We start from the raw sequence: 14,496 nt of genomic DNA, 5'->3' as shown, positions 1-14,496 counted from the left end.
GGGGGGGGGGATCTCTGGTTAAAGCTGCCTGACTAGACCAGCTGGAACTGGCTAGCTCCAGGCTCAGCAAGAGATACTGCCTCAAGAAGTAAAGGAACCTGCTGGGCAGCAATAATCAATGCTGGCTAGCACTCGGGAGGCAGAGGCAGGTGGATTTCTGTGAGTTTGAGGCCAGCCTGGACTACAGAGTAAGTTCCAGGACAACCAGGGCTACATAATGAGACCCAATCTCAAAAAGTAAACAAACAAAAAACCTTTGGAGCTGGAGAGTTGGCTTAACGGTTAAAAACAGTGGCTGCTCTTCCAGCGGAGCCAAGTTCAATTTCCAGCACCCACATGATTGCTTGAAACCATCTGCAAGTTCAGTGCCAAGGGATCCAAAGCCCTCCTCTGTCCTTGAGGACACTGCAAGCATGTGGGCCCAGCCATACATTCAGGCAAACTAATACACATAATATTAAAATAAAATTATCTAAAAATATAGAGAATAATGGAGCAAGACATTTAATGGCAAACTCCACACAAACACACACATATCTGCAGACACACAAACACACATACACACTATCTACAGACACACATACACACAAACACACACACACACATATCTGTAGACACCTGTGCTCCCGCACAATCAAACACACATAATACATACACATAAAATCCAACAAATTTTGAGAAAAAGGAAAAAATGTTCAAAAAAATTGCACCTGTCTCATAGCAGCATAATATGCTTGGCCATCTGTCTTTCCATAGAACTGTGGATCTGCGCAGTCTGTCATATCCAGGGCTTAGGGGCCAGTTTTAATTGTTTAAATGTTTCTGAGTCTCCAGCAAATCAAGCTCCCATATCTACAAGGGGTGCTGAGTTAAAAAGCCAGAGACTGCCAGATTCCAGAGAGCAGCATGCAGGGAGGGAAACAGTTCTATGAGAACAAACTCTGCCCAGTCACCTCAGGCCAAGAGCTGTCCATGCTATGTCACAGTCCCCAAACAATTCTGGAACAGTGCTTCTGTCAAGTCTCCTCTCCAATGGGGACTCGGGCCCCTCTCTCTTTCCAGGATGCCCTACGGCACGGCACGGGAAAGAGCCCCATCCTGTGCCTTGGTATGAGAAAGCTGCAACCTCTGTTCATTTACCTTCTGCCCCGTTCCTTCCCCGCGCACAAGGGAGTCATTTTCTCCGGGATAATGGGAACAATGAGGCAGCAGTCTCCACCTCATGGTGCGGGGGAGGGGCGGACGGCAGAAACAAAGGCTGACACAGGCAGCCTTTGTTCTAGACAAAGGGTCAGCATGGTACCAAGGCTGGGACAGGCCCCAGCACCACTCAGGATGGCTGAGTGACAGCTGCACAGGAGGGTGGTGGGTGTAGCCACAGAGAGGTAAGACCGGGTCGTGAATAGGCACTCAGCTGCTAATCTGGACAAAGAGGCCACCAAAACAAAACCACTGGCAGTGGATTTTAAGCTTTAATGACTTGGGTGTTGCCATTTCCTAGTTTATGAGGCCTCAGAAGAAACAAGCTTTACTAAATGGATGCTAGGAGGCATGAGGTGGTCCTGATGTGGCCAGCATCATATGGAAGACTCTACCTAATGAGCAAAAGCAGCTGACAAAATGGGGAGTCAGACAGCCCTTGAATTATGGCAAACAGCTCTGAGACACGGATCCTGAACACATAAGATGCTGTGTTGACCCTGATCCCAGCTTCTGATGCCTAAACTGGGTGTTTTTTTTCCCCTGTGCTTCTGTATCTACCAGTGGTGTGTGACTCAGACATTCAGGCAGACATGAGGCGCAGGTGGCTGCCTGACTCTCCCAGGGAATCGGCCACCATGGATATCAGCATGTAGGTGACCTTGCTGCCTTGGAGGTAAATTGGGGGTGCAGAGGCAGAGCTCCTACGCCTTTGAATCCACAGAACCCCCCAGTACTAGACCACACCAATCAGCACTGGAGGCAATCCGTGACTCATGAAGAGGGATCGCGTGTTATAGGGAGAGCTGATTGTGCAGATTTTCAAGTTGCTTCTGTGGTTTTGTCTTTTCCTCCCTGGGCACATCTCTCTGAAGCCTGAAATTCTAAAGCTTTTGGACTAAAATCTTCACAGTACCAAATGCCATCCTCCTCAGGTGCCTTCTGGCATCGAGGCTTGACAGGCCAACTAGCTATGGAATGAGTACAGGCTTGGAGGGGCCTCTAGTAGGTGCACGGCTGCCCTCTCCTCTCCAGAGGCTGCAATGTGTTCTCTATAAACTATTCAGGCTGTGGCACCCTGCAGTTACAGTGCACACCAGACTGGGCACAGAACAGACTTAAAGTCAGAAAGGGCGCACACACAGCCTAAAGGGATCTGAAGGCCAGACAGGAGGGATGTGGAACATTCTGGGATAATAACACTCAGAGGCTCAGATCATGCTGTCGGCTTGGAGAGAGACTCCCAAGTGACAGTGACTTCAGGAGATGCCAAGAGCTGGAGTCCACTAGGATCCCAAAGGAAGATTCCAGGAGGGGCCAGTTCTGGACTGCCAAAATAATATGGCTGCCTGGATCTTACCAGGCTTGGGCTTATTCCGGTGCCCCATGACTAATTTAAGACCTGTGTTCTAAAAGTCAAAGGTGACTTAGCCAGGTCAGAGGAAAAGAAAACTGTCATGGGCTGATAGGTGAACAGGCTCTTGCACATCCTATGGCCATGTACATGGTCCTCAGGACAGTCCCCCATGGCATCCTGAACAACAAAGTATGAGAAACAGTCTGAGTCTTTGATGGTTTATAGCATCAAATACTATAACATTTGTGTTTAGGACAGGAACTCAGTTATTTTAAAAACCTCATCTTGTAAGACTTTTATGCAAATTTCTAATCCTCACCTAGTACAACCTTTGTATATACAAATCCCACTGCTTCACTAGAGGAATTTGATGGCCTGGAGCAGGGACCCCTTTCCTATTCCTCCTTCATTGCCTGGGCACCAAGTCTTTCCAAACTAGCCGACTAAGACCCTGAGGCTGGACGCCGCCCCAGCCAACGGAGGAAGGGGCTCAGCCATCACCTGAGTCTGAATAAAAACCAGATGAACTTTCTGTCTTGGTGTGTGTGGGCTCTTCCTGCGCATTCCCTCTTGACCAAGAGTAAAGTTTGCCTTGTCCAGACGTTGCTATTGGAGTGGTTGCTCCTCTGTGACCCTGAGCTTCATCTTTTCCAGTTCCTCTTTATCGTCAAGGGACACACCCCAGGACCCTTTGTATGTAGCACTAAATCCTATATACACCGATTTTCCTTGTGCCTATATACCTAACAGAGTTCAATTTATAAATAAAAAAGCTGGAGATTAACAACTAATAACACAGTATTATAGTATATCGTGACAATTCTCAAAGTATTCCACTATACTGTGCTCAGCTCTCCTGTGACAATGTGGGATGAAAGATCAATGGAGGTGAATGACACAGGCCTTGTGACACAGTGCTAGGATAACGCAAGAATGTGGCTTGTACAAAATCACTGCAATGTGGCATGGAAGGCCACTCTGTCAATGGCACTCAACCTCACACGTGAAATGACCACGACTAAGTGATCATCCAGTTGCTACAATCTAATACCAGAGGGATACAACTCAGACGGAGGGAAGATGTATTTTGGCCACGGCTCCAGAGGTTTCAGTCTATCACAGCTGGGGAGGTGAAGAACAGCTCCCATTCCAGTGACCAGGAGAAAGAGAGAGAGAGAGAGAGAGAGAGAGAGAGAGAACTCACGCGTGGGGAGTTCCCCCTTTTATTCCACCTGGGGTCCCAGACCAGGTCACATGCTGCCTAAACTCAGGACAGGTTTTTGCCCCTCCCTTCCCCGTGGGAGAAACACTCTCAGACACACCCAGAGGTGTGCTTTAACAACCACCCAGGTGTTTCTCAAGCTCCCACAGCTGACAAAGGTGAACTTGACAGTGACTAACAGGCCTGTAATGCGCATGCAGAGTGGTAACCCTGGACAAAGGGTAGATTCGCGTCCTAGGCAAGAATGAACAAGATGGCATGGGATTTCATTATGCTACTCAGAATTGTAGTTATAGACTTTCTGGAACTTTCCATATGGTATTTTGGGGCTGTGGTTGACCACAGGAGGAAAAAAAAAAAATCTGTGGGTAAGGACGGACGACTGTGTTTTATTTTTCTCTCAAGTACCTGTTAGCACCTGGAGTTGGAGGTGTAAGGACCACCCAGAGATAATATCCGTGCCCTAATCCACACGACTACTAAATATATGTTCTCTGCTAACAGGTGTGATTAGATGAAGGGGTCTGAAATGAGACCATTCTAGTGGGTCCCAAATGCTTGTTTCTTGCTGAGGGTCAATGCATTCTTCAGCCCATCAGTTAAGATCCCCCCTCTAAAACAGAGAGAGGTTCTGGCTGCTCTAAGTGACCAGCAAGCAGGTTTTCTTGTCACTAGTCACATATACTGTTTTTCAATACAGTGGTTCCTTGGGGCCTCAGGAGATCCCCGAGGACAATTGCATGGCACTGGACAGGCGATCTATCTGATCCAGAGCTCATGAAACAGAAACTCATGGAACAAAGCCCAGGGGAACTTCCCTCTCCAGCCTGGATTCTAAGAGTAGCTACGTGCGGTCATGCTGAGGCCCTGGCTGCTGACTGCTTCAGATCATTCCTGAGCCAAATGATCTCTCACTTTGGGAAAGGTTCCCTGTGGCAAATTAGCATCTGGACCAGATGCTCTGGATCTTTATTGGGCTGGTTCCACCCTAAGCTTATTTGGAATTTTTTGAGATAATTCTTTTGTTTATCTCTTTGAAGTCTAATATAATCCAGGCTGGCCTTGGGCTCATTATATAACTGAGGAAGACCTGAACTTCTGACCTTCTCTGACTCTGGAGTGCTGGGATTATACGCATATGTCACTGTGCCCGGTTTATGTAGTGCTGGGTATCAAAGGCGGGGCTTTTTATGGTTGGGCAAGCATCCTACCAAGTGGCCATATCTCCAGCCCTATATTTCGTGGTAAGTTTCTATATGAAAAGGGCTGGCCTCAAGCTTGTGGAGTTCTGCCTGTCTCTACACCACCATGCCCAGCAGGATAATATTCCAAAGAGTTGAGATACTTTCAGTTTTGCTGGGTCCCCGCCTGCTCCATACAAGGCAATCGATCTGTTTCAGGATCTCAAAAGGAAGAGAAAAGATCTCACAGGAGCAACCTCTAACCTGAAAGCCTTGACAAAAGACAAGCCAGGCAGCCCACCCCACAGTTTCTCTGACGGTTCTTGGGGGTTATCAGTGGGGTTGGACCCGGCTGTGTTGGAGCTGAGAGCCTGCTTCCTAAACGCTACTCCCGTCGGTGTCCCAGGGTGGGTTTGGTTTCTGTGTTTAAGTTGATCTAGTAAACGCCATTTTCCCATGGTTACAGAGCATCTTCAGGCATGCTTCCTGAAAGTCTGCTAATTATCTTTCTGCTTCCCTGCTCTGTGACAAGCCAAATGGTTCCTGGTCCAGGCCACTTCTCTCTAGGACTTTCCTGCTCTCCAGTGCTAAATTGAGGAGGGAAGAGAGCCTGTGTGGTAGGACTTGGTAGGTAGTGCCATGCCTCAGTGGGTGATATATTGGAATGTAATCCCTACTGGGGAGTGTTAAATGGGTGGATATATAGTCTTGACTGGTCAGGTGGGGCCTCATGGATGTTATTATAGTTAGACGGGACCCTGTTTGGAGGAAGACCAGACCCATGCATAAATATTTGAGAACCTTGACAAAATCTCCTTTCATTAAGACTTATTAAATTGTGGACCACGTCACCAGCAGCAGGACACATGGGGTATGGAAAGGAGATAGGGGTTTTACAGGGACTCAGTGGATGTGCCCTGAATTATTCAGTTAACAGAAAGAACAATGCCAAGCAGAGTTACCTGAACCGAATATTGGTGACTGTTTCTCTCAGATTCCCCCAAACTACCGGCAAAGACACAGCGAAGCTCCCAAGGGCAGCCAGAGCGCCACCTGTAAGCCGAATGTTTCTCAGTGGATTCTAAAGGCAGGTACAACGCTACTGGCAACCTAAGTGCTTCTCAGCATTTGCTCTGCTTGCAAGAAGACTTGGAACAAGATACCCGAGATGTCTTAGGTCACTAAAGAGATGGAGAGTGGAACAGTAAAGTCTGATGAATCAACCTGAGAAAAGACTCCTTTCTCTTAGGAGCACCAGCAGGTTAGGGTGGCAGGGCTACAGTGACCGGAGATCTACAGGTGGGCGTTTCAGAGCAATAGGAGGGGACGGACAGTCCCCTACCTGTGAGGCTGAAATCAGTATGGGTGACTCCAGGCCTCTCTACAGCAGCAAGACCCATGATGACACTACAGGCTTCCCACGTCTGTGTCCAAATGTCTCCTTTTATAAGAACCTCAGGGGACAGATTTGGAGCCAAGTTTGCCCATTGGAACCTAGACTCCATTTCCAAATAAGGTTGCCTTTTTGGTGCTGGGGTTAACGCTGTAATGTACGAACAGACACCATCCAACCCATGACAAACAGAATGGAAAATTCCAGGTAGGTTCACGGCCTCCCTCCCTTTTTATTTACTGCAAAAGTGAATACAAAGTTTAAAACCTGGCAAGGGAACCTAAATCAAATACTGCTTCCTGCTTCAGGTGCTTGACTTCACCGAGGCTAAGACACTTCTTTTTGCTTTTGTATGCACACGTGTGTGTAGGAAGACTTGTAACTACAGAAACACAAGTCAGAGCTTGACCGAGGGTGTTTCTCAATCACTCTCGACCTTACTTTTCTTCCTTCTCTGAACCAGAGCAGGCCCATTTGGGTAGACAGGCTGGCCAGCAAGCCCCGGGGATGTTCCTCTGTCTCCCCTCCCCCACCCCCACAGGAGCTGCTGTGCATGGCTTTCAGGTGGGTGAGATCAAGGTTGGCTCTTCATACCCATGGGACATGTCCTTTACCCGCAGAACCACCTTCCTAGCTCCTATTTTAACTTCTTCCCTTCAAGAACCAGATCCTTAGATACCAACAGGTCCTGAGCTGGGATACCCTGTACTCTCCTACTGGAGGCCACGCTTTTTGATAACATCCTAGCAGGTTTCCTTCTCTTTGCCTTAGGTGGCAGTGACACCTACTGATGACATGTCTGACCTTCCCCTGTGCAGCTCTGACTAGCTGAAGCTGAGGGTTTGGTTCTTCTGTGAACAGTGAGATGCAGTCTCCTGAGCTTGGCGTGCCCCAAGTGCCCTGTTCAAACCCTTCTGAGAGCTGCATTCCACACCTGCATGCTTTGGTTTTCCCAGACATGATTTCTCTATGTAGTCCTCGCTGTAAACCAAGCTGGCCTTGAACTCGCAGAAATCTGCCTGCCACCATTGCCTGGCTCATGCCTGCATTCTTAACACAGGTCAGCTCACCAAAACCCAGCTTAGACAACAACATTATGAGCAATTTCCTGGTTTCTAAATTGCATGTCTCTATAAATACTTCTGAAGTCCACAATCACCAGAAAGACTCCCAGAGCTCCAGGGTTTGGGGCTCCTCACTCTCCTGTTTTGAGTGTCCCCTTCCCTCTGTCATGCTGTCAATCTGTTTGTGGCAACCTCCTGTTTCTTTTTCTGATGAGCTGACTCCTCCCTCCCACTGTCATGCCCTCTTCATCTGTCTGGCCGTTTATTGCCTCTCTGTGATCCTTGCCCTGTGCTTCTCTGACTTTCATGGATCTAGCGTTAGACGGTGTTGGGATGGCTGGGTAGGCTGTCCACTGCACAAAAGTGCTCCACAGGCTCCACTTGCCAAGGTCCATCTGGATCAGTGCCCGTGCCTACTGCGTACAAAGGGGCTTGGGAAGGCCTCCCAGGCACCCGAGTCTGTGTTTTGCATCGCTTCTTTCCCACTTCTCCTGGAGCAAAGGGGCCCCATTCTTGGCACCAGCTCCCCAAAGCTAAAGCAATGGGAAATTCAAGAAGAGAAAAACCCAGTGCTCTTCAAAGGACATTTGTGAAGTCAGTCGGAAGCTGGGCCACTGTGAGCAGCCGGAGTTGTTAGGGCTCCCCCGATTATCTGTTTTGGGTTAACAAGTGAATCTAGTAAATTGCACAGCCTGACTCTTGGCTTTCACTGAGTGGCCTGGGTCCTGGGAACAGGTGGCCTGTCACCTTTCGGGGATAGTTATCCCTGCCAACAGTGCTATTGGGGAGATATGGGCCACTCTGTCAGCAGTTTTTACCTCAGCCCCAAATCTAGAGTCCAGCAGGAACTGTGATGTCCTTCATGGTTATATATGTGGTAGGGATTTCCAGCTCAGGTAGCCAGCTCCTTCCTCAAGGGACGTCTTCCTCACTGCCTACTCCACAGTTTCCTCCCCTCACATCCAGACAGACAGACTTCGGGGACACACTAGTTGCCCCAGGATAAACACAAAAGCCAAAGCAACAGGGCTCTACATGGCTCTGAAGGAAGGTCCTGGCAAAGTGGGCACTGCACAGATGGGCACCTGTTCTTTGAGGTTGGCTTCTTATGTCGATCACCAGTCTGCAATACAGCCTCTCCTGTATGGCTACATTACAGCAGGCCCGCAGGGAAGTCATCCTTTGAGATCTCTAGAGCGTACCTCTGTTCTCTTTTCCTTAGACTGCAGCTTGATAACCCTAGCCTACCCGCGCCCCCCTGCTTTTATCTGACAATCTACTCATCTGAACTGGATCTTTTAGATCCACTAAGGCTCCCGAACCTCTCCCTTATCTCAATGGATCAGGCAATTTCCAGACCACATTGGTGTGTGAACTGTGATCCAAGGGTGAGCAGCAAGATGCGAATGAGTCACAAGAGCAAATACTGCTTTTCTGCTCTTTACGTGTCCCCAAATTCACGACTTCACAGAGAGCAGGAGCCACAGACACAAGGAATGACAACTTGACTTGGTTGACTCCCAGGTTATCACGGATGGGTTATGTGGCCCTAGGGACTACATCACAGACCCGCTCTGTGAATGTCAGAGACTAGGGCACAGTAGAGGTGCGAGAATTAACGAGTCATGTGATTTTAAAAGGTACACACGCACTGACAGTTAAAGGTTCAGTTTAGAAAAACTCATGTTCTATGTGCCTTTTAGGGACAGTTCCTCTAGCCAAGATGTTAGATCAACACACTGAACTGTTATATGGACAACTGAGCCACAGATTCAAATACTGTAGCTTTTAACGTTGAAGAAACAGTTCCCTCAAGCAGAGCCAATGCTCCTGTCTGGAGATGTGGGAGAAGTTAACCGGACAGAGTTCCAGGTGGCTGAGCTCTATTCCATTGCTGGGCATGTGGACAGATCGCTTATTCTAAGTTGTTTCTTTTGCTGAAAACTAACGGTTTTTAACTGTCCATTTCCAAATCTCCTCCCAACAAGGGCTTCTGCGTCCATTTCTAAGGTAGACTCATACCGAGCCAGTTTTACTTGTGTGTTTCCTCGATCTGGGATTAAAATAAGACATCGGCATCTGCCTGGGAGAGTAAGTATTTTTCCAGACCCTGTCATTGTTTTAAACCTGCTGAAGATCCGTTTTGCAGAGATTCAAATTATTGGCCACGATCACCTTGAGAAAGGCCTGTCTTCACACCCAGGGTGGCCATGTTCTCCTTCACTCAACTCCAGCTACAAGAAGGTACGTCCAGGTGAGAGAGGACAGCCTGGAAACACTGGCAGCTGAGCCAACGACAGCCCCGAACTGACAGCTCTCCACACAGATGAGGCTGTCCCAAGACCTGGCTTCAAGTCAACTCTTGACTCCAAGTCATTAACAGTCTCCAAAAGCTGAGGCCTGTTCCTGGAACAGAAACGTCTCTGGTTTTTTTCCTAAAATACCCTTTTGAGCAGTTTCAAAGTTGTTCAGTGTTTTGCTAACATTTTAGGGAACTATGGAAAAACTGGCACACCATAGGAAGAAAGGAAAAAAAAAACCGCCAACAGGGGAACAGGTCGCCTGGGGTCACTGGTCAACTCCAACCACAGATGTGATCAGAAATTCCCTCCTAGCTATAAGCCTTGGGTCCAGTGTGTGCCACCCCATCTCATGGGGACAGGTGGCTGGAGGGGGAGTGGTGGTTGGTGGTGGTGATGGGTGCTCAGGACATGGCGTTATGACTTAGTGGGTGCAAAGGCTTTTTGTGATGTCTTGTGTTGTCCCTGTCACACACTATAGAGGTGTTGGACCACATAAGCTGTAGATTTTGAGTGGAATTTGGAGGAAGGAAACACAATTCTGGGCCTGCTTTTCAAGGACAATCAACACTGCTCATCCAGCTAAAAGGTTCTCAGGGCCATGGTGAAGGTGGCAGTTACTACCTCCCTAGTCTCAGCCCTTTGCCCTGTGTACTGGTTGTTAGTGCCGGCTGTGCGATCGTTATATAGTAGGCATAAATGGAAATTAAGTTCCACAGGATTTTAGGAGTAGTACAGCCACAGGAACAAAGGAAAACCAAGCTAAGTTCAAAGGCGCCATATTCTTTAATCCCTTAGCAATCACACAGCCCAGCTACCGTGTAAATTGGTTTGCTTTTCCCTGCCTTTAGTAAATGTTTAAACTATCAATCTTAATTTGTATAGTATGTCTTTTGGCTTTTACAGCCTGAGCCCTTTCCCTTGTGTTTTCTGAAATCATCTTCCACAGGTGAGCTTGGTAAAGATATGTTTACTTAAGAACTTAACACCCAGCTCCTGGGAGGTAGAGGCAGGCAAATCTCAGTGAATTCTAGGCTAGCCTGGTCTATATAGTGAGTTCTAGGTCAGTCAGGGCTATATACATAGTGAGACTCCACTTTTAAAAAAAAAAAAAAAGATTGTGTACCCAGAAACTAATGGCTGGGTGTTGTCGGCTCTTATTCACAACAGTATCCTCTGTATTATACAGACTTTTGGAACACAGGAGAGGCCCCTATAATATCACCAAGTAAGTCAGCTATTATCAATCAGTACAGTATCATTAGGAAAGGAATTTCTACTAGAGAAAATAAAATACTACTACTACATTTGAAACAGGGCAGTGGTGTTTACAAGGTTGACTGGAAGTTTAAAAGATCGATGGGAAATGATGTAGCAAGAGAAGAATACCGGGTTGGGGGGATGGCTCCAAGACAGGGAGCTCATGCAGCAAATGCAATGCCCTAGGTTCAATCCCTAGAAACACACAATGCCTGAAAACTAGATGGGTAAGACAGCGTCGTCTATAATCCCAGCACTTGGGAGATGGAAGCAGAGGCTCCCTTGAGGCAAGCTGGTTAGTCACACTAGTTGAACCATCAAGGTGGGGCTAAAGGAGAGGGAAGTAAATAAAATAGAAAGGGATTCTGGAAGGGGCTGTTCACACACACACACACACACACACACACACACACACAGACAGACAGAGACAGAGACAGAGAAAAGAGTTTCATTCGAATTAAAGCTGCCTTTCTTGGTCATGTCTGTGGGCCTGAGAAGCAATGGAAACACTTTGCTTCCTAGAATCAACGGTCTTCAACAACAGCCAGTCGTTAATTAAGACAGCAGCCAGGTACCACAGCACAGAATACAGGAGTCCTTCCTCCAAGATGGCAGTCTCCCTCTTTGCGAATACACCCACTCACACTGAGAAAGCGAGAGCGTGCGCCCTCCCCACATCCCCTCTCTCCTTACCGTCAGCGACAGAGCCATGCAGACAAAGGTGAACTTTTTGATGTGGGCCGAGGTGACCGTGCTGCTCGTGTTTGCCAGCTTGTTGCTGGGGTTATTCTGGGGAAGACAGAATGGTAGCGATGACAAGGCTGGGTTATCCTTGGCTGAGCCCCAGGGTCACAAAGAGCACCTTGTTTTATTTGACGTGCCTCAAGTACGGACTTCAAGCGACAGCTTGGAAGATGGCTGTCACATGGGGTCTCTGAAACAGCTGTCAGGTTCCTGCCCAGAAACATTAACCAGAAGGAACTCTGGGCTCATGCAATCCTCTGCCCTTGGCACCAGGCTGCCAGCTCACCCCGAAGGGCCTTGGCTCTGAAGCCTGCTTTCCGACTCATGTGTTCCCTTTTGGCTCCGGCAGTCCCTGAGCCTGGCCACCAGGACCCGTGTCTCCTTAAATGCCATGGCTCACTGACCTCTGGGGTCCTTTCCTCTCTACCGAAGGACTAAAGCTTCCCCTGAGCAGTTAAGGCCTCCTTGGGCCCCAGATACAACATTCCACAATTATTTCTTCCCCTCTATCCCAAACAGGGCTCACTCTGAACCCCACATTCATGCATCTATCTTTCTTCCCTTTGTTGGATTTCAAAAGACCCCCTCTCCCAAAAACCCACCCATTGCCAGCCTATCTGCTGGGGAAAGCCTCTCTTTAACTGTTGACTTGCAGTTTCTTGGCCTCACTCCTGAGGATACTGGAGTTGTTTGGGTGGACAATGTGCCCTACACACCTCTAAGATTAAATACTGCCTGTCTTGCCCACTCTCTGGCCTTGACGCACTTTACGGTCCTCCTTAAACAGACGAGGCTCTCAAAGAGCACTGGCTACCCCGAGCTGTAAGCAAATCCTGTAAGCAGGTAGTTTACGTATTCTCTCACTGGGCACCAAAGAGTGCGGAGGAGGCCTGCTGATGCTGCCACAGCCCACTACCAAGCACGCTCCTAGCAGACATGAGGATCAAGCCTCACTCCAAGGAAATCAGAAGAGCCCTGCTTCGTTCTAGATCAACTTAGCTCCAGAGTCGGGGAACAAAACTATGTGGGATACCTGACACATTAGCTTATGGGGTGGGGGAAGGAGGTGCAGTATAAAAATCAGGTAACCGCACCCAAACACTCTTAGCCCATGCTGGTGGCCATTGTGAGGACTCCTGCAGGGCACTGTAAGAAAGCACGCGCGCGTGCACACGCACACACCCCTCTGCAGGTGCGGTTGAAATGAACTGGCACCCCAGCATGAGAGAAACAGTTCCATCTTCCTTGCCTGATGAGCTCTCTGACAGGCAACAATCTAAACAGAAAATCTACCCATGAGGTTCATAATTAGTCAGAAGTGCTACAATGTTAATGCTCTTCTTCTAGAACCCACAAAGACATCCAAGATGCCCCCAGTCAAGGCAGGGAATGCTAGAAGCCCATCCAAGGGGTCTAAGATATTGGTGGCCAGATGGCATTCCCAAACATGGCTTGGGATTACTCAGTGGAATGTGGGAAAACAACGGGAGGTTTGAAAAAGGATCCCAAGCAACTCCAAGTTCTGGCCAGAGGTAGGCTCATTAAACGGAAACTCTCTTAGCTTCTAAACTGTGATTAAGAGTTTTAAAACAATATTTCCCTTGGGTGGTTCTGCTGAAGACACACAGCGTGGGATTGTTAAGTTTTATTATTATAAGGTAGCCAAAACCAATTCCATATGGGACAGTCCAGCCAAGAGCTCGCCCATTTCAGCACCGCCTTTGTCTTCAGACGCACTGTATAATCTCACTTACCAAAGGGAAAACTGAAATTTAGCAAAGACTGACTGACATCTGTGTTGGTTTTCTAGGACTCGCTACACGTGTTCCTTGAAATGAAAGCAGTGATTCTATGTATAGCTGGCATCAACTCACTAAACAGAAGGCCTCTCTCTGAAAGCGGCCCAGAGCTTGTGCAGTCTCAGTGGTCTGTCTATAGGAATCAACCACAAGTACTACCCAGGGGGAAACTCTTCAGGCTGGTGCTGCATCCAAATGCCTGTAACTGGTGAGGAGTGGGAGTCAGCGGACCGCTAAGGGAGGGCCATGCCATCATGGTCACTAGCCCATCGCACGCCAGGGTACCGGGGAGGGACCCCTGCAGTTGAGAGGAGAGGCAGACTGTATCCTGAGTGTGTGTACCTGAGAAAAGGGGGGGAAGGGAAGTGGAAGACCAGCAGGAGGCTGGGCAGTATGGAAGAATGCTGCTGTCATGGGAGGTGACAACAGTGCGTGCGTGCGTGCGTGTGTGTGTAGGGTGGTGGACTGAGGGTGGACTTTGTCTAGACTTGGGGAGTACCCTGGGCTTAGGGAGTGATGTGGGGTGGAAGGAGTTGGGTACCTATCTCTCCTGGAACTTATATTCTACTAGTCCGGCCTTCCTAATCGACAGTCCAAGGAGACCTTGCAGAGCTGGGATGCTGATTGAAATGGAAAAGTCTCAAACCTCTGGCCTGGCCTTGTTTGCATGACTTCATGGGACTTTTGTGCCCACAGGAAGCTAGAGTGAGGGCTGGGGGTGGGGGATGAGGGAGCCGGTATAGAGAAGTTAAGAACCAGAGCTCAGCTGACCATTTTGATGGGTGGAAGACCCGGGCCCTGGGTGTTTCTCCCCCAAACTCACTAGGCTCCCCTTGGCTAACAGAAAATAGGGGCAGCAAGGGCCCTGAGCCACTGCTAAGAAACACGAAGGCAAAACCCATAGCGAGTGGCAGGCTCTTCGTCCCTCTTCCATTTTTCTCTTAGAACATGACATGCCACTATACATGAATAGTAT

General features: G+C 48.5%; 1 protein-coding gene across 1 annotated transcript in view; it reads right to left on the bottom strand.

Annotated features, from left to right (window-relative positions):
* The window catches only part of Ankh (ANKH inorganic pyrophosphate transport regulator), a 133,856-nt gene that overhangs the window by 10,651 nt on the left and 108,709 nt on the right, over positions 1-14,496 (bottom strand). The window contains exon 8 of the mRNA XM_005356660.2: positions 11,671-11,766. Within this exon, the coding sequence (XP_005356717.1) occupies positions 11,671-11,766 (96 nt within the window). The remainder of the gene's footprint in view (positions 1-11,670; positions 11,767-14,496) is intronic.

This window comes from Microtus ochrogaster, chromosome 19, assembly GCF_000317375.1.
Source record: "Microtus ochrogaster isolate Prairie Vole_2 chromosome 19, MicOch1.0, whole genome shotgun sequence".
Taxonomy (NCBI): Eukaryota; Metazoa; Chordata; class Mammalia; order Rodentia; family Cricetidae; genus Microtus; species Microtus ochrogaster.
The sequence above is the reverse complement of the archived record's forward strand: the minus strand, read 5'-3'. Positions and strand labels throughout refer to the sequence as shown.